Below are 26523 nucleotides of genomic sequence, written 5' to 3'. Positions count from 1 at the left end.
ATGTCGAACCGACCGCTGACTGACTGACTGAGCTAGCTAGCAAGTCGAGCCTTGCGGAGGTGAGAGGGGAAAAAAAAATAACAAAACTGAGATAGCCCAATGGAAAAGATTATGATACACCTCGTCGCCTCCATTCCTTCCCTCCTCTCCCTACCATCGCCTCAACCAACAAAACCCTCCACAAAATCTACGAAACCATCCACCACGCGCCGCCCAAAATGCCCACCAACACAACCGTCGTCAGGATACCCGCGCCCGCTTTATCCCCCGTCGTGACATCATCAAGATTAGTCGGCAGATGCTGTTCCTCGCTGCCGGCCTCGGGATTGCTCTTGGAGATGCCGCCGTTATTCAGAGTCACGGGCCCGGGGACCTCCTTGATGAGCAGATTCTGAAAGACCTCCATGGCGGACATCTGCTCGCCGGGCCCAAAGGAGCCGTCGTTCTGCCCGTTCGTGTACCAGCGGAGTCCGCACGTCTGCGCCTCGCCCTCGGCGTTGCACTGCTTGGCGGCGGCGACGGCCGAGGTGCGCAGCTTGGGCATGAGGTCCCCAACGGTCCAGGGCGCGACTTGCATCGTGTAGCCCATCCAGCGCGAGAGGTAGGCCTTGAAGGAGCGTTGGTCGTTGTTGCACTTGTTGTTGAATTCGCAGGCCACTTCCACCATGACGTCCTTGACTTCCCTGTGGAAGAAGATGTCGATCGATTTGATGACGCCCGCGAGGCGTTCGCGCCAGAGGCGTTCGCGCGAGGGGTCCGACTGGGTCTGGGGGTTGCAGGTGAGTAAGGGAGAAAAAACGAAAGGGGTGCGAGGAGACTTACCAAGTTCCACATGGCGGCCGCGCCGGCCATATGCACGCCAGCGTTATATGTCCACTGGTGATGGTCGACTTCGCTGCAGTTTTTGCGGTCGTCGGTCCCGTCGTAGAAGTAGTACTCCGGACTCATGAGGCCAATCGCCCGCTCCCAGTTCCACGCCCTCTCGGCCCATGTACTGTACGTCTCGTTCCCCGTATACTTGGCCAGCCGGGCGGCAATGTTGAAGAAGCACCCGTTGGAGATGGTGTTTTTGTAGTTGTATCCGTTGTTGAAGGGGAAGATCTGCCACTTCAGTCCACCGCCGCAAGTCGCGTTGTCCCAACGTCGTTGCTGCGTGTTAAACACGGCCTGCGCGAGAGACAACCACGACGGCGCCTCACCCTCTGCCGGATCCGGGAATTTGTCCTCTGCGGCGGTCAGGGCGGCCATGCCCCAGAAGGCCTGGTCATCGTTACCCAGCGTCCTGGTCTGGTTCGGCGGCATGAAGGCCTGGTAGTCGCCGATCTGGTGGATCAAGGCTTGTTTCGTTATGGCGTTGTATGTGGTGTCGCCCGTGTAGTACCAGTAGTCGATGAAGGCGCCGAACATGGCGCCGGCCTCCCACCAGTAATAGGGATCTGGAAGGTTGCCCGGTGTGTCGCCTGGTCGGTCGCCGGTGTACCATTTTCGGAGGCCCTTGGCTGCGATTGAGGCGGCCTTTTTGATTGACTCTGCATATAGAGTGGTTAGCATATGCGGTGGTGGGTTTGGGGAAGGAGCCTAGGACATACGGACGTCATCTGGATTCAGGTCAATGGCCTGGACGCTCGATGCCAGTGCGCCCAGCGCAACAAGCGCAGATACGGAAAACTTCATTATGTAGTATAGGCAGCCAGCGCAGATACAAAGTGCGAAGTCGTCTTAGCAGTGAACCCTCTCAGGCCCCTGGTACGGATCGTGCCGGTGACGTCGGAACGCGCAGCGTTGTCGATCAGGGCTATAGTTTGTAGTTGCGGGGGCGCTTCGGGGAATTCGCGCAAGCGTAGAGAAGCCGTGAAAAGACGGGGACGTCGAAAGGGGGGCAGTACCGCCCGGGAGGGGGAAGACGAAGGGCGAATCCGGGGGAAGATGGGCTTCGGGATAGGTGTCGCACGGTGGTGAAGGGGGTGTACGAAGGATGGGAGGCGGCAGGTAAGGTACAGCAGTAGCACGCGAAGTCAAGCGAGTGTCGGTGTGAAAGGACCTGGAGCGAGAAGAAGGGTGAGTGGGAGTGGGAGTGGGAGTGTGTTCTTGTCTCTTCAGGAGAGTGCAGCAGGTTTCAAGGTGGATGATGGGCGTACCGTCTTCGCCGAGGAGGTGCCAAGGAATGGATCTCCAAGGATACGACTGCAACCAGCAATTCGAAATAGATGTATTACGCAGTCGCCATGCCCAATCCAGTCATCCAATCCACAGAAACGGTTTGATACGACGCTTACTCAGGGACATCGTGCAACGTTACGCGTCTCAGCAGGGCCCTCGGCGCTTGGCCAATGCCATCTGCGAGTGAAGGAGGCTGTGTTGAGGGCACTCAGTATGCAATGGAAAACTGACGAGATTGCTTTGGGAAATCCACAGGTCGCATGTGCGGGTAGGAACAGTCCTGGTTTACGGGCTTTGTTTGCCTCGTTCTCTTCGTTTGCCACGGAGGCGGAATCAGGTTCAATAATAAGATGTGTTTCTTTGACGGAGCAGCAGCCCCAGCCCTACTGTGGTGGAGGGGAAGGAAGGACTCGTCAGCGCAACCTTGGAAGTGGCTGATCATCACGTGACCGTCAAACTGTGGCGCAAAGGCCTCCCGAACCCGTCAAACAAGTGTATCTCATCCTGCTCCATTCCACTTTTGCTTTGCTGTCCATATCGACTAATTACTTCTCCTGCTATCTACCGTGCAGCCTAAATCACCGCTTCCAATCCGCTCTGAATTCGCTTTTCGTTGTCTCTGACGCTTTTGGCTTGGGTGGCTCACCAGCTTCAGCCTCACAGGTCAAACCGCCCTCTGACCAAGCTCGTCACAACTTCCGGCCCGCCCATCGTCCGCTTCCCAGCACTCCCATTACTCTACACCCACCCTCCACACATCCCCAACCAGCTCCTCGTTACGATCGCAACCCGGGTTCTCACACAGTAGCACCTTTCGCGAATTCTTATCAGACCTCTACTGTACATCACCAACGCCATGGCCGACCGTGAGCAGCCCTACGACCCATACATTCCCTCTGGCGGCGCACCTCAGGGTGGCGCTGGCGGCCCGGGAAACAACCAGCGCACCGCTGCCTTGCAAGCGGTAAGTCGCTTGATTCCCTCCTCTCTTTGTTTCCCTGCGCAGCTCCTGGAGGTGGAGCAAGATGGCCGCCGCTTGCTCTCTGGGAGAGCGACTGCGAGCTGTGGGTTTGTGCAGCGCTGGCACGGGGCAACCCACCATGATGCAATCCGCCGAGGAGGCTCTATCCGCATCTGCTATGCATGAGCTGCCGCAGCGGCCTTGTTGCAGATGACATGCGCAAGTGGAAAGCGGTTGAAAGGGCATGTTTGCTAACGGGCACGCAGGAAATCGACAGCACCGTCGGCATCATGCGCGACAACATCAACAAGGTCTCGGAGCGCGGAGCCCACCTCGACTCGCTACAGGACAAGACGGACAACCTGGCCGTGTCGGCCCAGGGCTTCCGGCGGGGTGCCAACCGCGTGCGCAAGCAGATGTGGTGGAAGGACATGAAGATGCGCATGTGGCTCATTGTCGGAATCGTCGTCTTGCTGGCCATTATTATTATCCCGTCAGGTAGGCTCGGATGACCGAAAGGAAGAGAAGGGGAACCAAGAGCTAACGCCCTTCAGTCGTTGCGACACGTTAAAGCCCGTCCTGCTCGTAAACCGTCACGAATACTTGCCTACATGCCGTACTTAATATGAAAAGGGGATGGATGTCTTGCAGGCCTGTCCAATGGCATCCAGCGCGAGCGGATGCCAGATGGGCAGACTTGCACACGATTCTGTAGACAGAGATGCGTGTACTAACGTCAACGGCGAACTGGGAGCTCTTGGTTTGGTTCTTGTGCTTCATTTCTTTTCTTGCATTGGGAAGGGGGAGTGAGGCCCTCTTGGGAGCAGGATGCAACAATCGAATGTCCTGTGTGAGGAGGGTCTGGCTTTTTCCTTTCCATCTATGGGTATGGAACTCTACGCTTCCGACCGGATAGCTGATGATAATGCCATGTTCAAATTGGGCTTTTGCGGGCTGGCTCGTGAGGACACTTGTGACGTGACATATTCCATTCACTATCGTGACTGCCAACAAAGACGGGCCCCTTGAATAATACGCACCTCTATGTAGGACCAAGCACTGAATACCAACAGATGTATCACGGTTGTTCCACACCAACCCATGCAGCAGCTCAAGACAGCATCCTTCACTGTCCATTGCCCAAAGGGGTAATGTAATACATACCGCTCGGCAGAGAAGGCAATCAAGAGACGCCAACGGCGCTCGTATAGGATGCAGATGGCATTCGGGCGGTGCATGTATCTGGTGTGTGAATTGACGATCGGTGCGATAACGGAGGCGTTGTCTTGGGGTTGGTTTCCCGACTCGTTCGCCGAGATCTTCCACCCAAAAAGTTCCTTGGTTTATCGATTGTGAGTCTTCCGACTCGACTCCACCTCCACCTCCACCTTTCAACCCTTCCAACCTCCAATTCCCTTTCTCTCTCTTTCTCCCTCTCCTCTCCCTTCGCCCTCCTGGGTCGTCCTCCCTCCACGTCCTCTTCCTCTCCCTCGTCCTTCCGCCCTGCCGACTGGCCCGAGTGCTGAAGATCCGCTCGCTTCCCCCGCTCGCCCGCCGCAATGCAGGCCGTCGTGCGTTCTGGTGCTCGTGCGGCCACACGCCATGCCCGCAGCAGAGTCACTCCCACAAGAGGAGCGCTACGGACAAGCCTCACCCGTGCTCTCGTGCCCGCCTCGAGTCGCCTCTACACCTCCGCCGCCGACAGTCGCGATGCCACCTCCATGCGGGCCGCCTTCCTGAGCTTGCTCGGCAGCGTGAGCTCGCGCCGGGAAATCGACCAGTACCTCGCCCAGTTCCGCTCCGTGTCCTCGCAGCAATTTGCCGTCGTCAAGGTCGGGGGAGCCATCTTGACTGACCACATCGATACCCTATGCCTCGCCCTGCAGCATTTGTATGCCATGGGCTTGTACCCCATCATTGTCCATGGCGCAGGGCCCCAGATGAACCGGCTGCTCCTGGACGCAGGCGTGGAACCCGAGTTCATTGACGGCATCCGCGTCACGGACAAGAAAACGCTCGGCATTGCCCGCAAGCTGTTCCTTGAGGCCAACATGGACTTGGTGTTGAAGCTGAGGCAGGATTGGGGCATCCCGGCACGCCCAATCACCGCCGGCGTGCTCCAGGCTGACTACCTCGATAAGGAGAAGTGGAAGTATGTGGGCAACATCACCAAGGTCAATTCGCGCCCCATTGTCGATGCGCTCAAGGCCAAGGAATTGCCCATTCTGTGCTCCATGGCCGAGACCGAGGATGGCCAGATCCTCAATGTGAATGCCGATGTGGTTGCGGGGGCTCTGGCCCGGGCGCTGGAGCCTCTCAAGATTGTCTATCTCAGCGAGAAGGGCGGTCTCTACAATGGCGACACGGGAAAGCTCATCTCCACCATCAACCTCGACGAGGAGTATGACACGCTTATGCAGCAACCCTGGGTCAAATATGGCACCAAGCTCAAGATTGTGGAAGTCAAAAAGCTGCTAGATGACCTACCGAAGACCTCCTCCGTGGCCATCATCCACCCACAGTATTTGGAGAAGGAACTCTTCACCCACACCGGCGGCGGTACGCTGATTAGGAAGGGTGAGAGCATTCAGGCCGTTTCCAAGTTCGAGGACCTCCCCGATATGAAGAATCTGCGGGATGCGCTGCTACGGGACCGCGAAAGTCTGGACTCTGGCGACGTCATCGATCGCTTCCTGAACAATCTGAAGAACCGCCCCTTTGAGGCTTTCTTTGATGATAACATGGGCGCTGTTGCTATCGTCTACCCGCCAGCGGAGGAGGGCGGCTTCGCACAGCTGTCTACCTTCACCACCACCAAGGACGCTTTCCTCACCAACGTCGCGGACAACATCTTTGAGCGTATGAAGAAGAAGTACCCCAAGATGTACTGGACTGTCGAGACCCAGGACGAGAACCTGGGTTGGTTCAAGGAGAAGGCAGACGGCACCCTCCGTCGAGAGAAGGAGGTCTTCTGTTTCTGGGGTACCGCCGAGCCGCAAGAGGTGGTGGCCATGATGAGCGAGTTTTCCAAGCACGGACGGGCCATGTTTGGCGACCACAACCTCGAGGCGCAGCTTCGGCGAGCAGCAGACTATGCTGCCAGCTTGAAGCATGGCCAGCAGACACGCTCATACTCGACAATGGCATTCGGGGCTAGGGTCTTCGGGCAGCAGCCACGGCCCACTTTCAGGTCGAGCAAGGCGGCTCCCATGACTTCCCGCGGCTTCGCTACCACTGCTCCCCGTGCTGTCGAGACCACCAACCCCAATCCCCCTCACGGACTCAAATTCAAAAGCAAAGACTGGCCGTCCAAGATTGCCCTCATCGGTGCCCGTGGCTACACGGGTCAAGCTCTCATCGACCTCCTGAACCGCCACCCCAACATGGACCTCCGGCACGTCTCGTCGCGCGAACTCGCAGGCAAGAAACTCGAAGGCTACACCAAGCGCAATATCACTTACGAGAACCTCGCGCCCGAGGACGTCAAGAAGATGGCCGAGCAGGGCGAAGTGGACTGCTGGGTCATGGCGCTCCCCAACGGCGTCTGCAAGCCCTTTGTCGATGCCATCAATGAAGCCGGCAAACCCGACACCGTCATCGTAGACCTCAGCGCGGACTACCGTTTTGATTCATCGTGGACGTACGGCCTCCCTGAGCTCGTCGATCGCCGCAAATTGGCAAACGCAACGCGCATAGCGAATCCCGGCTGCTATGCCACGGCCGCACAGCTCGGCATCGCGCCCTTGCTCGAGTTCATCGGTGGACAGCCCACCGTGTTCGGCGTGAGCGGGTATTCGGGCGCAGGCACGAAGCCCAGCCCGAAGAACGACGTCAAGAATCTGGAGAACAACATCATTCCGTACAGTCTGGTGGATCATATTCATGAGCGGGAGATTAGCAGCCAGTTGGGACGGGAGGTGGCGTTTATTCCACATGTGGCGAGCTGGTTCCAGGGTATTCATGTAGGTCTCATCCATCACATAGAGCCCTTTTTGTCAAGCATGTCAAGAAAATACTCTTGCTAACTCATATCCAGCACTCCATCTCCATCCCGCTGAACCGAACCATGACGTCCCGCGACATCCGCAACCTCTACCAGGACCGCTACGCCGGAGAGAAGCTGGTCAAGATCACGGGCGAGTCGCCCCTGGTCAAGGCCATCAGCGGCAAGCACGGCGTCGAGATTGGCGGGTTCGCGGTGCACAGCTCGGGCAAGCGCGTCGTGGTGAATGCCACGATTGACAACCTGCTCAAGGGCGCCGCGACGCAGTGCCTGCAGAATATGAACCTGGCGCTGGGGTATGGCGAGTATGATGGTATTCCTTATTAGTTGAGGAGGGGATCAGGAATAGTTGTTTTTGCAAGACTATTATCGTCGTCTTTCTTGTATATATATCCTTGTTTCTAAAACGGTTTGCACAGAGGTAGAATAGAGTGGTGTAGAGTCGTGTAGAGAAAGTAGCACGCGTGCATTTTGTGTGGGGTTTAGCACTGTTGTAGGGCTTCATCTATGAAGATATAGATTGTACTTTTTGCGCTCCCATTGTCGTTTTGCCGATGTGATTGCTTGTGGACTTGTTAACAGGTTTGCAAGGTGGAATCGACATGAATCAATGTATGGATGGATGCATGAATGGAAGGAATATGTGGGAGCGCTGAGTAGGACACTTGTGTTGCGTAGGGGTTGAACATGCGTATTGTGGTGATGCGTTAGGCGCGCTTGGGTGTGTCGGACAGTATTCACGAAGGAAGAAGGATCATGTGTGTATTTACAAGGCCATGATGATGATGGTTATAATAATGGTAATAGTAATGCGTTACTCTCCGAGCAGTAGACGATGACGATGCTGGATGATGAACGTAGGCGACGTAGATGGGTCGAGCAATTGGATAGTAGTGGACAGTGGCTATTGGCTATCGGACATTTAACATTGTAGATTGGATATCGCACGGTGGGCATTGGGTATTTCATTGATTTGAATCGGCAAGGTGATGCAATTGCTGCGTGTGTGCTACGGAAATACGGTAATAGCGAATGGAATGGTCTGTGTGGGTATCCTGCGCAACGAGAGAGAGAGAGAGAGAGGTCCGAAACGACAGATGGATAAGAAATGGAATGGAATGCAAAAGAAGAGGCTGTTGGAAATGAAAATGGGCAGCGCGGAGACTCCTCTTGTCCTCCGTTTCGCTCCCGTACAAACAAACTCGGAAGAAACAAAGAAAAAGAAGAACAGCAAAATCACAGGCAAAAAGCAAAAGTAAAAGCAAAAGCAAAAGCAAAAGCAAAAGCAAAAGCAAAAGCAAAAAGTTAACCAAAGGCAATCGAGACTCGAGAAATCGACAAGACCGCATCCGAAACTCCAGCAGCATCCCGCAAAATCCGGTGGAAATGCATGTCCATCATCTCTAACCCTCCCTTTGTGGAAAACACACAAAAGCCAGTAAGAAAACAAGAGGAAAGAAGAAAAGAAGCTGAGGCAGAACCTCCCCCTTCTACGCCGCCTCCCTCAGCAGCACCTCGACCGCCCGATCCACCCTCAACCCATCCCCCAGATCCGTGACCCTTAGCGCCCTCCGCGCCTGCTCCGCCGTGAACCCCATCTCCACGATGCGAAAGACGGCCTTCTCGGCCGTGTTCTCCGCCGCGTCGCTGCCGAAGATGCTGGATTGCAGCGGGTGTTGGGAGAACGCTGGGTGCTGGTGCTGCATGCGGTGGTGGGATGAGGACGAGGTGCTGGGCCGTTGGGAGTGCGAAGGGGAGTGCTGGGCGTGAGACTGAGACTGAGAGGATACGGAGGGGGCGGAGTGGGGGAAGGCATGGTGGTGGTCGTCATCGTGGATGCGCTGTTGCTGGAAGGCGGGATGTTCGTGCAGGGCGGGCATTTCCGGGATCGAGTCCGGGAAGCGGAAGGCCGGGTGCTCGGTGATGGAGGGCATGATGACGCTGGGTGCGGTGCTGCTTCTGCGATCTCCTGAGACGCTGGGCACCGTGGAGGGAGGCGGCGTGGGGAGGAGTGGTTGGGCGACGGTGCGGTTGGGGCCGGATCGAGTGGCTGAGGGGTTTGCTTGCTGCGCTGTCGGTGGTGGAGGTGGTGGAAGTTGAGGTTCAGGTGCGGGAGTGGCAGACAGTTGCTCCGCGAGAGCGGGATTCGACGTCGTTGATCGCAGTGTCGGGATGTGCGACACAAGATTCGAGGACGTACCGGGTGCAGCCCGCGGCCTTGTCAAGTTATTGATCACATCCTCCCACTCGCTGATCGGTCTCTCCTGGCTCATCCGCGTAGGCCCTAGCAATCGCCCACTCTCGACTCCCTGAACCCTCCTCTGCCTTAGCTCACTGATGTGTCTCTGGATGCGCTGCTTGGACATCTGCCGCTGCATCTCCTTGGTCGAGCTCTCCGCGTACGTGACGGCGATTTTCTCCTCATAGACGCGCGAGGCGGCTTCTTTGAGGAAGTTTCGGCGAGAGCCGCCGAAGACGGGGGGCGTCCAGTTGGAGATCCAGCCGTTTTGGGCGGCGAGCACGAAGGCGGAGGAGTCGGGGCGGGAGCAGGGGCCCGAGAGGTCCAAGATGGGGGAGAGTCCCAGAGTGAGGAGGTAGTAGTACCATTCATCTTGTTTTCCGTCAGTGAGTATCAAGTGAGAGACCTGAGGGCCGGAGCAACTTACCTAACATCATCTCCTCTCCGTCGATATCACCCCCACGAATGTGCGTATTCTCGTAGACCCCAAACTCCCTCGCTTGAATCGTCCGACCTTCAAAAGGTTGCAACAGCACTCCCAAGCAGTTCCACAACTCCATCATATCAAACAGCTCTTCCGCAGTCAACCCGCCTGCATTCCCCTTGCCAAAACACTCCGGCGCACTCGCCAGCATCCCATTCATATCGATAGACTCCGTCGTCAGAATGCTAAAAGTGCACGTCTTCTGATGCACCAACGCTCCACCCTTTAACCAATCCATCTGCGCCACAATGTCTTCCTCACGTCCCTTGCCGCATCCGAAGATCTTGCAGAACGTCCAGATGCGCCAGAGTGCGTCGTCCACGCGCGCCGACTCGGCGCGTTCGGTGCTTGCCAATGCGACGGCCATCTCGGAGCGAAGGAAGGACTGGCACTTTTCTTTGATGAGGGATTTCAGGGCGGCAATAATATACAAGTCCCGGGTGTAGTATTGGAAGTATGTAGTTGGCGTATACTCGCGTGGTCGCCGCACAAGGGCCAAATCCTCCTCGTCTTCGTTATCGATCTCGTCGTGCCCTGGATAGCAGAACTCCCTGTGTTCCCAGGCCGGAGGCGACATTGTTTTCAGCACGCATTTCATCAGCTCCAGCTCATGACGTTTGAAGACCCGGTAGAAGCCCCGGTTGACCACAGCTGTAGCGAACAAATCGTCAAAGGTTTCTAGGTTGCGAAGGATAGTGAATATGACGTTCTCGGCGACATCGGGAGTGATAGCTCGGGGTTGCGCTCGGGGAGGGACGGGAGACGCTTCGACGGTTTCGGGAACGCTCCTGATTTTGTCGGGAATGTCAATTGTCAGCCCTTTACTCTTTGCTAAAGAGCGGGTCCTTTTGAACTGCGAGGCGATATGGTTCCCCGGGACCCGTGAAAGGCGGAAATTCGCATCCTTGTTCCGCATAGTCGATGCCCTTTTACTGGACTTCCGCGGCAAGGCTGGAGGCGCCTCCGTCTCGGGCACCGTCTCCCATTCATCGGATGCAGGACTCCACTTGGAGGTGCTGGCGCCTGGACATGTCGTAAGTTCTTGCTCGAGGTCATTCTCAGCTTCACTGAGGGTCGGAGTGGAGATATCCCGCGCGTGCTGTGCTGATGACGAGCGTTGGATGGCTTCATTGATGGCGCCCATACCCGGATCAGCTGACAGTGTCTTTCGGTGACTGCAGCGAGCAGCAGATGACTTGCGCTTGGCCGTTGGCCGGCGCCGAACATTATGGTTGCCACTGGATACTCGCAGCGGGCGCACGTCGCACGTCGGTATGAATTCGACATCTTCTTCAATGGGCGGATGGGGCGCATACCGGCGCGTGGCAGGACTATGGATGGGCATCTGCGGTCCAGTTTCCCGAGGCTGACTTTCGATGTGTGGCGTTGGGGGCGTCTCACTGTCGAAGATCCCTGCTTTCACTGGAGAGGTAATCGAGAATGTTGCGCTGGCAGAGCGCTCGTGGAAGTTGATGCGACCGAATTTTGGAGGTGGGCTGTCGGATTCGATACTCGACATTGAGGATCGTTTCGAATAGACGGATGAGCCGTCATCTGCCGGAGATTCGTCTGACGAGTGGGATGGGGCGGTATTGGAGGGTATGGTTGCGCATAGGAAACCTCCTCTTTGAGGTGATTCGCGTACGGCCGGTAAGGAGCGGAAGTGCGTCAATGGATGGTGATGGTGGTGGTGTTGCGCGCTCAACGGAGAGACAGCGGAGTCCCGTGTACGTACGGATCTTGATCCGGATGGCGGGGATACGTCGTGAGAGAATCCGTACTCGGCGGACGCGGATCTGATATGGTTGTTGCTCTTTACGCTGAACGGACCCTGTCGAAAAAAGGGGCTTGTTGGTAACGGTCGATTGCGCTGGTCGCTAGGAATGACGACTTGAATTTTTGGTCTCCGGTTCCTCCCCGCCATGTCATGTCTTGAACCCCATTCTATCCGTCCATGTTTGTAGATGCCGATGGTGCCTTTGAGCTCAGGGAATTGCATTTCGGTCCCCGCGGGAATGGTACATAGTGTCGTTCCGCTGTTACTGCTAGCCCGGGTGTGAGATCGATTGAAACTGTTTTGGTACGGTGGACGGACGGGGAGGTGTTCTTCTGTTTTCTGTGGTGACGGTGGTGATATACGAGCCAGAACCTCTTCATTTGGCAGCATTGCCATATCCCTTTCAATGGAGGAGATTAGCGGAGTTGCCGCGCAAGCTGTGGCATCTGGAACGGCGCGCAAAATGGTTCCTTTCTTCTTCCACTTCTTCGATTCCTTCTCCCCGTCCTTACTCTTCGTTGACAAAGGTGATTTCATTGCAACGTCGTGGTCAGAGCTTTGCGAGGGTCTACTGGCCAGCCGCAGATCCGACCGCTTAGGGGAAATTTCCGAAATGGAATGGACAGTCTTCCGTCTGTTCAGAAGATGCGGTCGTAGTGTGTGAGTTTGTATGAAAGATGGTGTAGGGGAGAGGGAGGGTCCGGAGTGGCCAAGTATGGCGCCTTGCTCCCCGGAAAGCATCATGGCACGACGAGATGTACACCAAACGCGAATATCAAAATAGTAATGATGGAAGACTCGACGAGAGCTGGTTGGGGGCGGCCCAGTTGGGGCTGACTGACAAGGATAGCTACACCAGTGGCTGACAAGGCTCACAAGGGCTGAGATCAGATGGGCCTCAGTTGGTTGGAAGAGTGCAAATACGGCGCAGGCAGCTCCGAGGCCTCCACATGGTACGCAAAACCGAGGAGCATGTTGGGGATACGGAAATGAAGAGGGGACGAGTCATGATAAGGACACCAAGCAACGGAGTTCGCTTCATTGTGTCTTCGGCGATAATCCGGGTTCGCAGACGCAGCACTCGAAGGCGGAGGCAGGGCAGGGCAGGGCAGGGGCAGTGAAGGAGAGATGAGAGACGTCCTCCTCGAAGGGTGTGGCGTCTGCGCGGCGGTCCGAAGATCTGGACTAACCCCTTTCAGCCCAAGTGGTGCATGCTAACACGCGAAGCCGCAATGAGAGCCCCCAAATATAGCCCGGCAACCTCCCAACTCCACACCCCATTGTCCACATGCCGTCAGCCCTGATCGTTGGGCCCCACGCCTGGCGCCGCGTCCTTCTGTTTCATGTTCGCTCCTTCGAGTGTACTACGTACAATACTGGCGTCATCAGGCGTTGGCGCAGGAAGAGCTTGAGGACAGATGGAGAGATTCTGTATGGCATGCTTCTCCACTGCATTCCTCCCAGGCTCCAGACCTCAAAGGGGCGAGAGTTCGGCACCCCGTAACAATGCACCGATCGTCGTATCAAATGCTCCGTATCATCGTACGGCATCTGTACACAGTATGTACTCTGTCCGAAGGGTCCAGCTCCATGGTTAAACCCTCCTATCGGACTCCACATGCTCTCGTGCTCGTGTAGACAGGCGTCGTTTCCACCCAGGCACCACTCCGTAGTCCGTACCCGGATAGCCACCTACTACAGTATGTATTGGATCTGGACCAATGGTGTGGAACAGCTGTACGCCTCTTACTGCAGCCCATGGCAGGCCTGCGTAGGTGGCCTACTCGTGTTCTGTAACGCAGCTGCCGGGGGCAGATTTCCGCTTGGGACTCCGCAATATGTACATAGTACCTACCAACTGGTCCCTGACTGGCTTCCATTATATTTCGAATGCGAGTATCCAAAGCTGGCCGGCATCTGCCATGCTTCGTCCGCAAAGTCGCGTGTAGTCACAGTCCCACAAGTCAACTTGTCGCACTTCTCTCGTACTTCTCATCGGCTTGTGCACGAGAAATAGATATAGACCCTTCGGTTGCTAACGCGCAAGTCCTATGGGGCAAGAGTATTACAGTCTCACCATGTCCCCTCCATCAACGACCGCCGCCATTCATCATCCTCTGGGGTTCACTCTCTGGACTGATCAACGGTGGGCGACACCAGCACTCAAAACAACACGTTGTCTTACACCTAGTCCCTGGGCTCCCATCTATCCAATACTACGTAATTCTGCTCTAGGCTCATAACAGTCGTGGCAACCCGCCACATACTGCTCAAACCTTCCAACCTCACTCAACCGAGTCAGCCACCACCCAGAGAACACCTCGCCAGTTCTCAGAACCCACACGTAGGAATCTACGCCTCCCATCGCCTCTCTTCCACGCCCTGCAGGTGAAGAATCCTCCGATCAGGAGCCCACTTCGGACTTGCCGCGCCGTGTAAGTGCGGCGAGGACACGGCAGGTGATGACAGTGGATCGTTGTGAGAGGACACGTATCAGGAACGTATCGGTTGCGACGACCTGTGTATTTCGATAGCATGTGCATTTCTGCTGTTCGTTGCCCTGAGACTACTAATCCTGTCTCCGCGAACGGCCCTCTGGGCGCACTGCAGCTGGTGAATCTTGTCTCACTATCAGCTTGACACATTGTAAAGATGGATGTGCCATAGCTATCAGATCCAACATGTGACCGAGGTGGTAAGGCGTCATTAATTTGTCGGCGTTGGGGCTTGCTCACTTTGCAGATGGCCTCTACATTTGTGACCCGTGTCTCCACTACAGCCTCAGTCCATCACGTTAAAGTTGGCCGCCACAGGTAACAGCGGGAGCTTACCCCTCTACGCCATGATCAGTGAGATCAGCTGCTATCCCTTTCTCGCATGTCCTCGGAATGCTCGCTTTCCGTTCATATTCCCTTCCCAAGAGTTCATCATCGCCAACTCTCAACAATGTGTAAAGCGAGAATAGCCTAGCTCCATTCCTACGCAATTGGGCATGGCTTCAACTTCGTTGTATTAGACGATCCGGCAGTCAACGAAAGTATTGCTGTGGCACCATGTGCAGAGAAACCAGATCCATGAGAGCGGTGTCGCCCATCGGGGGTTGTTGGTGCGTATGCACAACACAACACTGGTGCTTCAGACGAAGACACAACGCATCGGATCTCGGATATCCACACCTCATATATAGTGACACGCTGTGCTACCCTGTGAAGCCGTGCTAGAGCGTCCCGGTGTTGCCGAATCGCCCAGACCTGACTGGGGACGAGGATGCTGCATCCGAACTACGCCGTCACTTCACGAAAGCAAAACCAGCATGTTGATTAGGTGACACAGAACCACTCCTGAATGGTACTCGATACCAGAAGTAACTTCTCCGTGAGAGGGTTCTGGGTACTCCATCGTACGCTATCACTTGCTTTTCGATGCACTTCGGCATGTACATCCTCCAAATGTACCATCATATAGGCCACTTCCAGGAATCTGATCAATGCACCGACTACGGCGCAATGGAAGTACACTAACCATTCAAGGTGGCCCATCCCCTTCCTTGAAATTTTCCCTGCAATCAATTCAGCACCCTTTGAAATTCAACATCACACCCCTAATCCCCTTCCTGCGCATACCCCATCCCCTTCCTCCACCACCCCCACAACCCCATCTCCTTCATCCATGCCCCATAAACCTTCACACTCTCAATCTCCTCCAACTTGCCATACACAACTCCATCATCTCCTTTTCCACCACCACCGTCAACCCGCTTCTCCCCCGGCTTGATCACCAGCTGATAATCCTTATATCTCAACCGCTGCACCGTGGCTACCCAATCCCTCACGCCCATCTCGCTCCCTTCGCAGTACATGATACCTGGGCAGCCACCGCTGCGCAGGAGGGCGAAGACATTGTGAGCTGCGGCTGCGGCGCGTAGTTTGGAGACTTTCTTGCGCGAGGTTATGTGGTGCGTGCGGATCAAGGCGTTCCAGAGAGGGGGCATGCCATTGGGGTTGACAATGAGGAAACGGGATTGATGAAGACGTCCTGCAACTGGCGGGTGATGTTTATGTTCATAAATTAGAAGATGAGGATAATGGAGACATAGTAGGACGCGGACACGTGACATCACCATGCATCGCCCAGGCGGAACGTAACCGCCTCTGGCTAGCGTAACTTTCTTTTCATCGAATACCATCATTGCCAAGAGAAAATAGTCAAACCAAGCCTTCTCCCAGAAACCGCAAGTCCCAAGATCGCATGGAGCCGCGTCTCCTCCCACTCCTCTCAACAATCTGCATGGAGAGTGATGAAGCAAATCCGCCTTGCTACCTGCGCGCCCCCTTCCCCCGCTGTATTGAACTTCCTCCGCGCCCAAGTCTTCCGCGTTTTCGAGTCGCCGACGAGTGTCCGCCGTGTCGCCGGTTTTAGAGGACGGGATGCTAGATATATCTCTACGTGTGTAAGAGATGGAGGTTTGGGAAAGGGAATACGGGGATTCGCTGCACAGAACACAACATGTGTAGGAGGTGCTGGGAACAAGGCGTTGACATCGCCGACTGCGCCGTTCAGCCCACGATGTCAACGATTCCACCAGCCACGCCGTAGCCACCACGATGGACTACGTGCGTCAAATGGGCCTCTTCTAGGTCCTGCTTCATACCGCAGAGCATTCTCAACAACACAAAGTCATGGTTGGAAGCTTTGGCCTAGTACACGGCGGCCGCGACCGCCTCCGTTGCCAGCTCCGGTGTCGCCGCTTGGGACGGTGACAGAGGAAGGATTGACTGCTCTAGGGCGGACGACCAGGCCGGCAAATGAGCTCAAGATCCGGTGTACAGAGCTGGACGAGTCGGGCAACGTGACCATGGTCAATGGAGAATTCAAGAAGAGCGAGTTGATCGCTAAGGTGCGCACAACACGCGCAACGAAAAGTTTGAATGTAGTAGCGCTAACAACCGCCAGTACGGCCTCCTCCCTCGCGATCTCCGGAAAATCGACTCCTCGCTGCTCCCCCACATTCTCGTTCGACCCTCCGCCATCCTGATCAACTTGCTCCACCTCCGTGTCCTGATAAAACACAACCGCGTGCTTGTCTTTGACGCCTACGGGACGTCCGACTCCAAGGCCCAGTCCGTTTTCATGTACGATCTCGACCTCAAACTACGGCAGAAGGAGTCTCAAGCAAATGGGACCCTGGCATACGAATTCCGCGCGCTGGAAGCGGTCCTCATCAGCGTGACGATGGGCCTGGAGAAGGAGTTCGAGGGCGTGAGCGAGCCTGTTGTCAGGGTTCTGATGGAGCTGGAGGAGGATATCGACAGGGACAAGCTGCGTTACCTGCTCATTTACTCGAAGAAGCTCGGCTCATTCGAGCAGAAGGCGCGGCTTGTCCGAGACGCGCTGACGGAGCTACTCGAAGCCGACGACGATTTGTCGGCCATGTACCTGAGCGAGAAGGCAGCGGGCAAGACGCGCGGCGAGCACGACCACACGGAAGTGGAGATGATGCTGGAATCGTACCATAAAGTTGCCGACGAGATTGTCCAGGCCGCCGAGAACTTGGTGTCGAGTATACGCAACACCGAGGAGATGTAGGTGTGCTTTCTCTTTCCTGTTCTCTCACATCCCTTTCCCCTTCTCGCCAACCCACACCCGACCACCCACATCGTCCAAAATGCGTACTAACTCCTCACCCAGCGTCAAAGCCATCCTCGACGCCAACCGCAACTCGCTCATGCTCCTGGACCTGCGCTTCTCCATCCTCACCCTCTCCATCACCGCCGGCACCTTCGTCGCCGCCCTGTACGGCATGAACCTCAAGAACTTCATCGAGGAATCCGACGCCGGCTTCTGGGCCGTCTCGGCGTGGTGCACCGTCTTCGGCGTCGCCGTCGCCGTCTACGGGATCCAGAAGTTGCGGCGCGTGCAGCGGTTGAGTATGTGGGGGCATGGTGGTGGCTCGAGTAGTGCTTTTGGGAGAAGTGACAGAAGAAGGGAGTGGGGAAGGGGGGCTTGGGGATGGAGAGGGGCGAACAGGGGGAGGGAGGTGGATGGGAGGGGTGAGGAGGGAGGAATCGTTGGGTCGGCGAAGGGGTTGAGGGCTGGAGAGAGCGTCGCGGATTTGATACAGAGGGAGCGCGCGTTGGCGAGGCGGTTGGCCAAGGCGGAGGCTAGGGCGAGTGAGGTGCAGAGTAGCTGAGTGCGGTTGGCGAGTGTGGTGGTTGTTTTGAGGCAAGCGGGTTCTACTCTTCTCCCTCTCTGTCACATATCTTGTCTCGGCCTTTTTGTTCCTCTTCGCCTGTTGAAGGGAGCATTCTCTACTCTTCTGTCATTTGTTTTTGCTTTCCATCGCGACAAAGCGTGTTGCAGCAGCGTTGCTCTCTGGATTGATTGATTGATTGATAGATTGGGCTTGCATAGCACCGGCGTTTCGCGGAGCGTGTTTACCGCCCTTGCTCTGGTTGGTTGGATGTAGATATGATGAGTCCGGGCTCGATGTAAAACTAGGCATACATAAAACTAGTGAATGGGTAGATCGAACATGTACAAGTATGGAGCCCGTCCACGGTCACTGCGAAAGTGTCTGCAATTATCAGAACCTGGATCATTAGCATGATGCATGGGAGTGGTGACGGATGTGCAAGAGTTCGCTGGATAGTGTACGGTACCATTGGGGTATCTTCATAATAGGGTATCATGACACTGAACGATTTCCCCATCCTTCCAACTTCCCCATCCCGATTACCAGAGCAAACGTCCCAGACCCTCCCATCCCACACACCGCTAAACATCACCATCAGCTTCCCTCTTGAATAAAGTCTCCCTCGTCACCTCCACTCCCCACCACCACCCTCGCCTGAACCGCATCCTCACTCAACACAACACCTCCCCCGCCGGCCGTCCCGAGCTATCCTCCACCTCAACAATCTTCTCCACCATCCTCAGGAACCGACTCCTATACTCGTCCGCCGTCGTCGTGATGCTCATCGGCCCCTCGCCCTTCCCAAACTTGACCGCATTCCACAACTTGACCAACCCCGTCAACGCCTTGGCCTGCAGCGCGTCCCTGGCCCAGAAGAAATCCAACAGCACAGCCCGATAGATCCATTTCCCGTCCCTGGACGCCAGACCCGCGCGCCATGCGGAGCTCCGGCCCGGCGATTTGGGGACGCTGGAGGCCAGCGAGGCCGGGTAGCGGACCAGGAAGAGGGAGTAGTCCACCACATTGGCGTCCTGCAGGACCTTGGTATCGCGGAGGAGCTGCTCGACGAGTTCTTCCTTCTGGTCCTGCGTCACGCGCACGCGGTCCGGGAATGTGTCGGTGAGGCGCTCCTTGACGCTCTCCGGGGCCAGTTTTCCCCCCGCAATGTCTCGCTCCGGGTAGAAGTAGTCGTCGGGTTTGAGGTCGTAGGTTTCCCAGCGTTCCTGGTCGTGCTTGGCGCAGCTGCTCTTGCCGTAGAGGGTGTTTTCCATGACGATGTGGTGGGATGGGGTGGTTCCGAGGGCTTCGCCGAGGGTGAAGAGAGGGGCGTAGAGGAGGTCGGTGATTCGGACGAGGAGCGAGGAGGGGTTGAGTTCCATGTGTTCGGTGTAGGGGTCGAGGAGGCGGTTGCGGAAGAAGGATTGCTCAAAGGAGCGCGGGAGGGATTTGACGAGGAATTTGGAGTTTGGGGTTGTGAAGAATGCCTGGGAGGGGGAATTAGTACCGTTGTCTTTTTATATGAACTGATCAGAGACGTTGAAGAGTAAGGAGCCTGCATGGGATCAACATACCGACCCCGAATACCCCAGATCCCCAATCGCAATCAAATCCGTCCGCGATCCTTTACCCGGGTTTCGGAAACTCTCGACATACTCCTCCTCGTCAACCTCCCAAATGTCATTCCGCAGCTTCTTGAACAATTCTGCCCGGTATCTCTCTAGCGAAATGTAGAATACGGAGAATAAGGCGAGGATGCGGGCCAGTAGCCCGGGCGGTCTATATTCATTGTTTTTCTGATGATGGTTGTTATGGCTGGAGTGTCCTTTGTAGTGGAAGATGGCTCGGAGGATCGAGGTGCTGATCGCGCGGTGTCGGCGACCCATTTTGGGAAGAGGGAGACGGCGGAGGTAATTACTGTGTACTGGTAGAGGGAATCGGAATTATGGATGTTGCTAGGGGCAAGATGTGCGTGGAGCGATGGGTTGTTGGTATGCATGACGTCATTGCCAGACATGAGAAGCGCATTCACGTGGGAGACAGCCCTCACCTGGGCAACATTGGGAGGGGTTTGGAGGGTGTGGAATATTTTTCGATTCGTGCTTCTTAATCAAAATAGATATGTACCTCTATTGATTAGTCCCAAGGGCTGAAATTTGATTGAGACAGAGTAGGCGCATCCTTGGTGCAAGCACATGTGGATAGTTTGCTCCTGTCCACTGTGTAAGCTCTATTCCTACGAGTAGACTACACCGTGAGCTTTCCACTTTGGTACATTTAGCTCGCTTCTGTTCCTACTTGTATATTTTTGATAGCAATATTGCAGGTCCCAAGAAAGCATTCTTTCGCTAACTCGGTATAAGAGGTGTTGCAGCTAACAACGCGCATACCATTCAATCTATGCATGCCCCTCTTCAGCCAAGTTTCGAGAAGCTGTAAATAAGCTGACAATTGCATACGCGCCATTGGTGCCAGGGCGGCGTAAGCTCGTGTTTCTTGCAGGAGAAGTTGGCTCTCGTGGGATGCAGAAGTCTAGGCGGTACCCCTCCTTTGTACCAGCACTCGCAGTGAACGGTTAGATGTGAGAAGACATATGACTGACGAGGAGAATAGCACAAGAGAAACAGTCCCTGCGAAAGTACATAGAAGGTTAATAGATAGCAGGAGGAGTGCTGTTGAGAGTGTTCATAAGAAGGTGTAGCTGCAGGAAGTAAGGGTGTAGTCTGATCCGCTACACGTGTATTGGCCAGAAGTGCGCCGGATGGAGTGGTGAAGAAGGAGAGTGTGGGACAAAAGATGGACCCTGATGAGGCGCTGGATGCCAGCCAGGAGACAGCTGCGCATGTAGGGACATGTCCATTCACGGGCAGGGCGTCGAGTAACGAGGCATAGGAGGGGAATTAGGGAAGCTGAACGTGTAAGAGAAGAAACTGGGTTATGCTTTTTGGAAGTGGCCACATTCTGTGTAACCGACGAAATTCTGTTGCCAATTTCCGATCCGGATGAGTCCACCCTCTGTGTCACTCGTGGTGATGGCAGTAGTTCCACTGTCTTTGCAAAGTCGGGCGGCAACGGAGACTGTGCCCGATGACTCCTTCACTCCTCCAGGCCGAACCGCCGCAACGCGTCGCAATCGCGGGCCATCACGCAATCAGCTGAGAGGGCGATTGCCGCCCGGGCGACGGAAGCCTTGGGCCGGAGGGCAGATCACGTCGATGGCAAGAGTTTTGTTGAAGTCGACTGACTGCTCTCGGCCAAGCAGGCAGAAGAGTCGTGATGGTGGTGGCACCGCGGAATGAATGGCGATGGGAGCGATGACTCAGCGAGCCAACCTTGGAACCTTTGCAACAACAAGGAACGGCCGCAGAAAATCCGAGCTCCGAGGCTAGGGCGAATCAGCGGAGGCGAAATGTAATCATTCGCGTCAGCAGGTCACGCAGCGAAGACGACGCATGGTAAGTTTGCCCTTGCAAGAAATTTCTGCGCAAGGCTTTGGGACCGCCGGACTCGTCATCGGACAATATCAACTGTGGCTGTTTGCCGCTGCAGACAAAGACGTACGAAAAGAGGGCATGGTGATGGCTCCACGGTTTGTCTATGGTGGCGAGAAAGAGCTGAGGGGGAGATGTGGGAATTCAGAGTCACCTCCCAGGGGCGAACCGGTTTGTGGGTGGTGGGAGTCCGAACAGGCGCCGTTGCTCCCTCCGTGTTGGCTGATGAGGCTGCTGATTGATTGTGAGATGGTTGAGCCATTATCTGCGTCAGACAAGGCCCAGAGGAAGCCGCAGTTCCAGATGAAGTGCTGCAGCGTGTGAATAATGGGTGTCGAGGGAAGCGGTGCAAATATAGCCGCAACGAGTGCATTGGTGCATGTCGTCAGCCCCAAATATACCTCATTGAATTGAAGGATTAGGAGACGCGAGAGGGGAGAAGAGGAAGAGGGGAGAGAGGGGAGGGTGAGGGGTTGGACAGCTGGTGCGAATCAGAGAGCACGGCATGGCAGCCTGCCAGACGTAGCCAACCCCAGCTGTCTGCTGATGGATGGAGGCACACAGCTGAGAGGGTCGAGAGTACACCATAACAACAGAGGAATGGTATGGATTATTATCTGGATGTAGGCCGTCGGCGATGCACTGCAAGAATGGGCCGTAGCCATGCTGATATCGTGGCTAGTTATCTCTCAAAAGCAGCTGGAGGATGAACGCAGAATGCCAACTGTTTTGTCATGCCGGAGACGCAGACGCAGGGCGCAGGCGCAGGCGCAGCCACACGCTGGTTGTCGCAGCACTTGTGAGAAGAAGCACTTCTCTCTTCTACTCGGTAGCACCACGGACATGGCCGTACACGATGAGAAACCAAGTCATCAAATCCACAGACAAAGAGAGAGAGCATCTCGGATTCCTCCTCTGCGGCAATAATAATCAGCGTGAAAACGAGAGAGGGACGATGCGATGCGATGCGATGCGGAATGCGTCGTGGTCAGTGTGTTACTTTGGTGTGGCAAGATGAAGAGCCCGTGCACCTTGCCCAGCCCCTGCTTCCGTGGCTCCTGCCTCCTCTGAATGACTGTTCCCAGAAGGCGCTTGCCTTTGCCCAGCCCAGCTGCCCGGCTGCTTGCCCTCTCTCTCCCCTCCGCCCACCGCTCCTATTAAGAAGCCTCGTCTTCTCTCTCCCATCTCATCCATTCACTGCCCACCGAGGACCGACAACACCGAACACCATGGACTACTATCAGATGAAGCGAGAGCCCCTGAGCCTCGAATAGAGGCCCCAGCTAGGCTTCCCATCGACACCCGACATAGTACTCCAAACCTCGTCGTTGTTGTTCGCGTTTGCCTCCACCCTCCCCCGGGCTCCTTCAGTCAGCAGTCACCTTTGTCTCCGCCACTCGACGCTGCCGCCTACAGACTACGACCATCACCAGTCCGAAACAAACTGCTCGCCTCTCCCTTTTATATTCACCCTTTCCCTTGCCCTCTCCTCCTCTCAAAACAACACGTACTTTGTCAACACTCGCCTCTCATCCGTCATCTATCCTCCACCGCTACTCCTCGCCTTCACCCACGAAGCCATCCTATCCTACCAACCTGCTAAGAACGACTCCCCGCTCAACTCCATGTACATCCACCGCCAATAACATCTAAAAAGAAAGGACAACAGAAGCCGAGAACAAATCGCCGACCCTTCCATCACCACTCCGAAACCTCCTCGACCTCGGTGACAGCTCGCCCGACGTAGCCGTCACCACCACCACCTCCTGTAATCGAACCCACAACCGCAATGTATCTCGTCTTCGCCGCTTCTACTCCAGTCACTCGTCGCCCCGGTATCACTGCTACTCTCGGAAACAAGGTCTTCGGCAACCGAGCCTCCGCCTAATAGACTCCCACGACTTCGATCTCCCAGCTCCTAGATAGCCACGGCTATTGAAACGGCTGATCCTTCGGAGTGTGTGCGGCTACGTCTTCCAGAAGGCCTTGTTTCAGTGATCCCTGCGGCTGGCGGTGACTGGAGTCCCTTGGTTCAACGTTGCGAGTCGCATCTCCGACTGTCAACGTCTGTTCAAACGTCCACGCGTCCATTCCGACGACCACATCACAAGGTTCAAGGAGATACGACGGACGTTACAGGGATTTTTTTTTCACCGTTCCTCTCCTGGCTTTTTCTCTGGTCACACCACGAGCACTTGATCCGTCGTATCCCGCTTGGGTAAGGCGTTCAAGGTGTGATCGATAAAGTAACACCACCTCTCCACTCACTCCTTTTATCATCCCATCTTCTGTCATCTCCTTGTTGCTTCCATAGTATTTCCCTCCCCCATCATGATCGGCCAATCATACCTACATCCCTCTGGCAATGCCTCTCCACAAGCTCCCCCGTACGCTTCTTCTCTCTCTTCCGCCTCCTCTCTTTCAACCGCTTCCTCCGCCGAGTCCATCTTCTCCGCCATTTCATCCTCCCAGGAGTCTGTCTCCAGCTGCGGCACCACGCACTCCTCTGTTTCTGGAAGTGATACTTGGTCTTACCCGGGTGCGTCCGCTGCCGATTACGCCACCATCGCTCCGCTGGCCAGGGTGAGCACCTTCCCCCAAGCTAAACTTCCGACGGCTTGCGGTCACAATGGCTCTGAACGATACCTGCCTCCTTTGCGGACCGATGTTGCCGTCCCCGTTCCGCATCGTCAGCACCCGCGCCGCTCTTCGACTCTTGGACAACGACCTCCGCCTCAGCTTGTTCGTCAGACAGAACGGAAGCTTAACTTTGTCGATTGCCTTGTCGGTTAGTACTTCTTCCCCTCTGTCCCTCTTCACAGGTTCAAAAGCTGAGCATACTTCTTTTTCAAGATTCTGCGACGGAAATGGTTCAAGTCATCTGGCCCTTGTCCGACCAGTCCACCCGCTGCGATTCCGTCACTGGTCGTGGTGTGCTCCCCCTGCGCACCTACATCCAGGAAACGCTGCGCCGGTCGCGGACCAGCTATTCGACGCTCCAGGTGGCCTTATATTACCTCATATTGATCAAGCCGCACGTTCCCAAGCATGACTTCACCATGGAGCAAGCCCTCGACGCGAATTCCTACCGGGCTTTGCAGTGCGGCAGGCGCATGTTCCTTGCTGCTCTCATTCTTGCCTCAAAGTACTTGCAGGACCGCAACTACTCGGCCAAGGCATGGAGCAAGATGTCGGGTCTGAACGTTTGCGAAATCAATACAAATGAGAAGGCTTTCCTGGAGGCTGTCAACTGGAAACTGCACATCACTGATCCGATCTGGAAGCGGTGGCAGGAGGTTGTTCTGCGTTACACCCCTAGGGATCCCCCCACCTCTCCGGGGGCGTCAGCGCCGAACATGTGGAAGACCATCATTCCGTATCTGACCCCTGATCTGGACATCGTCGTGCCCCCCTCGACCCCAGTCAGTCCTGTATACCCAGAGTTCAAGCCGGCCCTTCCCCGTCTCTCTCCTCTCTCTGTGCCGGACGAGCGAGGTTCGCAAGGGCCCACATCGACGCCTATGTACCAGCTTCCACCTTATTTGGAACCGAAACCCGATCTCGTGCCTCCTACTCCACCGCGCGTACATCTAGGTCCGTTGCCTACGCCCTGCCTCACCCCTCTGTCCGCTGGCTCCGCCACTCCTGCAGCGAGTGGTGCAGCTCTTTCGTGTCGGCGACCGTCAATGCGCAGCGCAATCGAGCAGGCGCAGAGTTGCTCAATGGCTCGGTCGTATATGGATCAATTTACTCCCAGCATGAGAAAGGGGCTCGAAGCATACCACTTCCCGACCCGGCGTCCTTCCATCGCTCCATCAACGTCCTCTTTGACATCCTCCCCGGAATCCATGGTGACGGACAACTCCCGCTCCTCGCGTGCCTCGTCCATCTCCTCCGTCTCATCTGCAGGCTTGGCGCTGCACCGACCTCGATTGGCTCGATTAGCTGCCAACTGCAACCTGGGACGGCGTTGCGCCGTCTTGGCGGAGTGCAAGGAGAAGCAGGAGGAGGACACGCCGCAACTCACGTCTTCACCTCCGGACCTGGGAAGTTTCCATATTTCTGACGCTGAGGAGCCCATGGCTCTGTCTGGTGATAGCCAGCCTGTTTCCGGTGGAGTAACGGGCGCCAAACGCGCGGGTGCCTGCGTCGGTCGCAAACGCGGTAGATCTTCGGTCGATCTTCAAAGGAACGTTCGCGCGTTGCTCAACAACTGCCCTTTCAACAAGGCATGGCCACGGGCAGTCGATGCGGAGGCAATTCAAGACTCGGCAGAAGCTTGTCCATCGGAGTTCCTCGCCGTGAAGTACTCTAAAGAGAGGACGCCTGTTTGCGAAACCAAGGGGCTGCAGTCCCCAGTTCGCGTGGCGACGGAACGAAGACGTCCCCTGTTGAAGGAGATGGGTTCGAAACGGACTTGCGCGAGCGAGGCGGGTGTGCTCTTTGGGGAGGTGACCACTGCGAGTCCCGTTTGTCATTGACATTCTGGAGCGGAGGAAGAGAAGAGAAGGAATGCTGCGTCATTTCCAAGCTATCACCCTACTAACTTATTACTCAACACCGAACTCTTGTTTATAACTATCTCTCTTAAATGCCTCCTCCGTCTTAGTTTTTGGACCGGGGCTTGGTAGTGTACGAAGTACGACTGTGCAATGGGCGGCCTTGGCGGAATGGGACGGGTCAGCCAAAAGGGGTCTTTTGGACTGATTTTGTTACTTCTATCTAGCGATTTATCGAGCTATTTGATCCATCTTGTCTCTTGTCCACCTTCAGATTTTGCAACTTTTGAGCCTCTTCTGGATATGGCTCTCTGTTTGTTTCTTTCTCTGATGTGAAATATTCTCGCCATCGTCATTTTAAGTATTTCCAGATGTCTCGTGGTGCGTTGTATTGGTGTTACATACCTAGGTAGAGGTTATGGAATAGTGGTCTGACTCCTTTCTTTCTTTCCTTATGCAATCCTGAGCTTTTAGGCGTTTGGGCGTTTGGGCGTGAGTGGTAGATATTGTGGATATTTATTAGACACTGCCCACTGACATTACATTTTCAGAATCTCCTGACGATGGTTGTTCCAAGGTTCCAGATTCGTTTGCATCATCTGTGCATGCCCACCGGTCAGGCAGATCCATGGATGCCCAGGTGCCAGTGGGTAGTCACGTGACTGGTTTAATTCACCTCGAGTGGGTCCTACCTCCTGCATCAGAGGAGGTTGTATTTC

At 55.6% G+C, this 26523-nt stretch overlaps 10 protein-coding genes across 10 annotated transcripts; 5 read left to right on the top strand and 5 right to left on the bottom strand.

The window, feature by feature from the left end:
• Nucleotides 1-49: 49 nt before the first annotated feature.
• EI97DRAFT_161918 (mannan endo-1,6-alpha-mannosidase) lies at nucleotides 50-2021 on the bottom strand. The gene is made up of 3 exons (XM_033793357.1): nucleotides 1590-2021; nucleotides 823-1529; nucleotides 50-766 (listed from the first exon to the last, which is right to left on the bottom strand). Exons 1-3 carry the CDS (start codon nucleotides 1672-1674, stop codon nucleotides 188-190), a joined length of 1371 nt encoding a protein of 456 aa, XP_033650887.1. The 5' UTR covers nucleotides 1675-2021; the 3' UTR covers nucleotides 50-187.
• A 648-nt stretch (nucleotides 2022-2669) lies between these two features.
• EI97DRAFT_436208 (synaptobrevin) lies at nucleotides 2670-4074 on the top strand. The gene is made up of 3 exons (XM_033799041.1): nucleotides 2670-3124; nucleotides 3388-3619; nucleotides 3676-4074. The coding sequence occupies exons 1-3, from the start codon at nucleotides 3017-3019 to the stop codon at nucleotides 3690-3692; spliced, it is 357 nt and encodes a 118-aa protein (XP_033650886.1). The 5' UTR covers nucleotides 2670-3016; the 3' UTR covers nucleotides 3693-4074.
• Nucleotides 4075-4455: 381 nt separating this feature from the next.
• Nucleotides 4456-7761, top strand: EI97DRAFT_503607 (bifunctional acetylglutamate kinase/N-acetyl-gamma-glutamyl-phosphate reductase). Its single transcript, XM_033802793.1, has 2 exons — nucleotides 4456-7083; nucleotides 7158-7761. Exons 1-2 carry the CDS (start codon nucleotides 4681-4683, stop codon nucleotides 7449-7451), a joined length of 2697 nt encoding a protein of 898 aa, XP_033650885.1. The 5' UTR covers nucleotides 4456-4680; the 3' UTR covers nucleotides 7452-7761.
• Nucleotides 7762-8499: 738 nt separating this feature from the next.
• On the bottom strand, nucleotides 8500-12365 carry EI97DRAFT_481011 (uncharacterized protein; the record flags this gene model as incomplete). The annotated part of the gene is made up of 2 exons (XM_033802038.1): nucleotides 8500-9735; nucleotides 9791-12365. The coding sequence occupies 2 exons, from the start codon at nucleotides 12363-12365 to the stop codon at nucleotides 8615-8617; spliced, it is 3696 nt and encodes a 1231-aa protein (XP_033650884.1). The 3' UTR covers nucleotides 8500-8614.
• A 2546-nt stretch (nucleotides 12366-14911) lies between these two features.
• On the bottom strand, nucleotides 14912-15699 carry EI97DRAFT_424648 (uncharacterized protein). The gene has a single exon (XM_033797141.1). The coding sequence runs from the start codon at nucleotides 15613-15615 to the stop codon at nucleotides 15226-15228; it is 390 nt and encodes a 129-aa protein (XP_033650883.1). The 5' UTR covers nucleotides 15616-15699; the 3' UTR covers nucleotides 14912-15225.
• A 144-nt stretch (nucleotides 15700-15843) lies between these two features.
• On the top strand, nucleotides 15844-17828 carry EI97DRAFT_161683 (cora-domain-containing protein). The gene is made up of 4 exons (XM_033793355.1): nucleotides 15844-16521; nucleotides 16578-17206; nucleotides 17313-17612; nucleotides 17683-17828. Exons 1-4 carry the CDS (start codon nucleotides 15922-15924, stop codon nucleotides 17711-17713), a joined length of 1560 nt encoding a protein of 519 aa, XP_033650882.1. The 5' UTR covers nucleotides 15844-15921; the 3' UTR covers nucleotides 17714-17828.
• Nucleotides 17829-18470: 642 nt separating this feature from the next.
• Nucleotides 18471-19511, bottom strand: EI97DRAFT_436204 (uncharacterized protein). Its single transcript, XM_033799040.1, has one exon. The coding sequence runs from the start codon at nucleotides 19194-19196 to the stop codon at nucleotides 18489-18491; it is 708 nt and encodes a 235-aa protein (XP_033650881.1). The 5' UTR covers nucleotides 19197-19511; the 3' UTR covers nucleotides 18471-18488.
• EI97DRAFT_161686 (uncharacterized protein) lies at nucleotides 19289-19887 on the bottom strand. The gene has a single exon (XM_033793356.1). The coding sequence runs from the start codon at nucleotides 19698-19700 to the stop codon at nucleotides 19380-19382; it is 321 nt and encodes a 106-aa protein (XP_033650880.1). The 5' UTR covers nucleotides 19701-19887; the 3' UTR covers nucleotides 19289-19379.
• A 1964-nt stretch (nucleotides 19888-21851) lies between these two features.
• On the top strand, nucleotides 21852-22951 carry EI97DRAFT_445071 (uncharacterized protein; the record flags this gene model as incomplete). Its single annotated transcript, XM_033799943.1, has 3 exons — nucleotides 21852-21908; nucleotides 21988-22296; nucleotides 22580-22951. The coding sequence occupies 3 exons, from the start codon at nucleotides 21852-21854 to the stop codon at nucleotides 22949-22951; spliced, it is 738 nt and encodes a 245-aa protein (XP_033650879.1).
• A 685-nt stretch (nucleotides 22952-23636) lies between these two features.
• EI97DRAFT_383846 (uncharacterized protein) lies at nucleotides 23637-25786 on the top strand (the record flags this gene model as incomplete). Its single annotated transcript, XM_033795934.1, has 2 exons — nucleotides 23637-24093; nucleotides 24159-25786. 2 exons carry the CDS (start codon nucleotides 23637-23639, stop codon nucleotides 25784-25786), a joined length of 2085 nt encoding a protein of 694 aa, XP_033650878.1.
• Nucleotides 25787-26523: the final 737 nt, after the last annotated feature.

This window comes from Westerdykella ornata, assembly GCF_010094085.1.
Source record: "Westerdykella ornata strain CBS 379.55 unplaced genomic scaffold EI97scaffold_28, whole genome shotgun sequence".
Taxonomy (NCBI): Eukaryota; Fungi; Ascomycota; class Dothideomycetes; order Pleosporales; family Sporormiaceae; genus Westerdykella; species Westerdykella ornata.
This window is presented reverse-complemented; position numbering and strand designations above follow the sequence as displayed.

Coding starts and splice junctions, on each gene's coding strand:
- EI97DRAFT_436208 (XM_033799041.1), top strand. CDS start 3,017: ATGGCCGACCGTGAGCAGCCCTACGACCCATACATTCCCTCTGGCGGC. Junction 3,125..3,387: donor GCACCGCTGCCTTGCAAGCG/GTAAGTCGCTTG, acceptor ACGGGCACGCAG/GAAATCGACAGCACCGTCGG.
- EI97DRAFT_436204 (XM_033799040.1), bottom strand. CDS start 19,196: ATGGAACTCAACCCCTCCTCGCTCCTCGTCCGAATCACCGACCTCCTC.
- EI97DRAFT_503607 (XM_033802793.1), top strand. CDS start 4,681: ATGCAGGCCGTCGTGCGTTCTGGTGCTCGTGCGGCCACACGCCATGCC. Junction 7,084..7,157: donor GCTGGTTCCAGGGTATTCAT/GTAGGTCTCATC, acceptor ACTCATATCCAG/CACTCCATCTCCATCCCGCT.
- EI97DRAFT_424648 (XM_033797141.1), bottom strand. CDS start 15,615: ATGCCCCCTCTCTGGAACGCCTTGATCCGCACGCACCACATAACCTCG.
- EI97DRAFT_161683 (XM_033793355.1), top strand. CDS start 15,922: ATGAAGCAAATCCGCCTTGCTACCTGCGCGCCCCCTTCCCCCGCTGTA. Junction 16,522..16,577: donor AGAGCGAGTTGATCGCTAAG/GTGCGCACAACA, acceptor AACAACCGCCAG/TACGGCCTCCTCCCTCGCGA. Junction 17,613..17,682: donor AGAAGTGACAGAAGAAGGGA/GTGGGGAAGGGG, acceptor AGGGGTGAGGAG/GGAGGAATCGTTGGGTCGGC.
- EI97DRAFT_161918 (XM_033793357.1), bottom strand. CDS start 1,674: ATGAAGTTTTCCGTATCTGCGCTTGTTGCGCTGGGCGCACTGGCATCG. Junction 1,530..1,589: donor CCTGAATCCAGATGACGTCC/GTATGTCCTAGG, acceptor CTCTATATGCAG/AGTCAATCAAAAAGGCCGCC. Junction 767..822: donor CGGCCGCCATGTGGAACTTG/GTAAGTCTCCTC, acceptor TGCAACCCCCAG/ACCCAGTCGGACCCCTCGCG.
- EI97DRAFT_161686 (XM_033793356.1), bottom strand. CDS start 19,700: ATGGGTCGCCGACACCGCGCGATCAGCACCTCGATCCTCCGAGCCATC.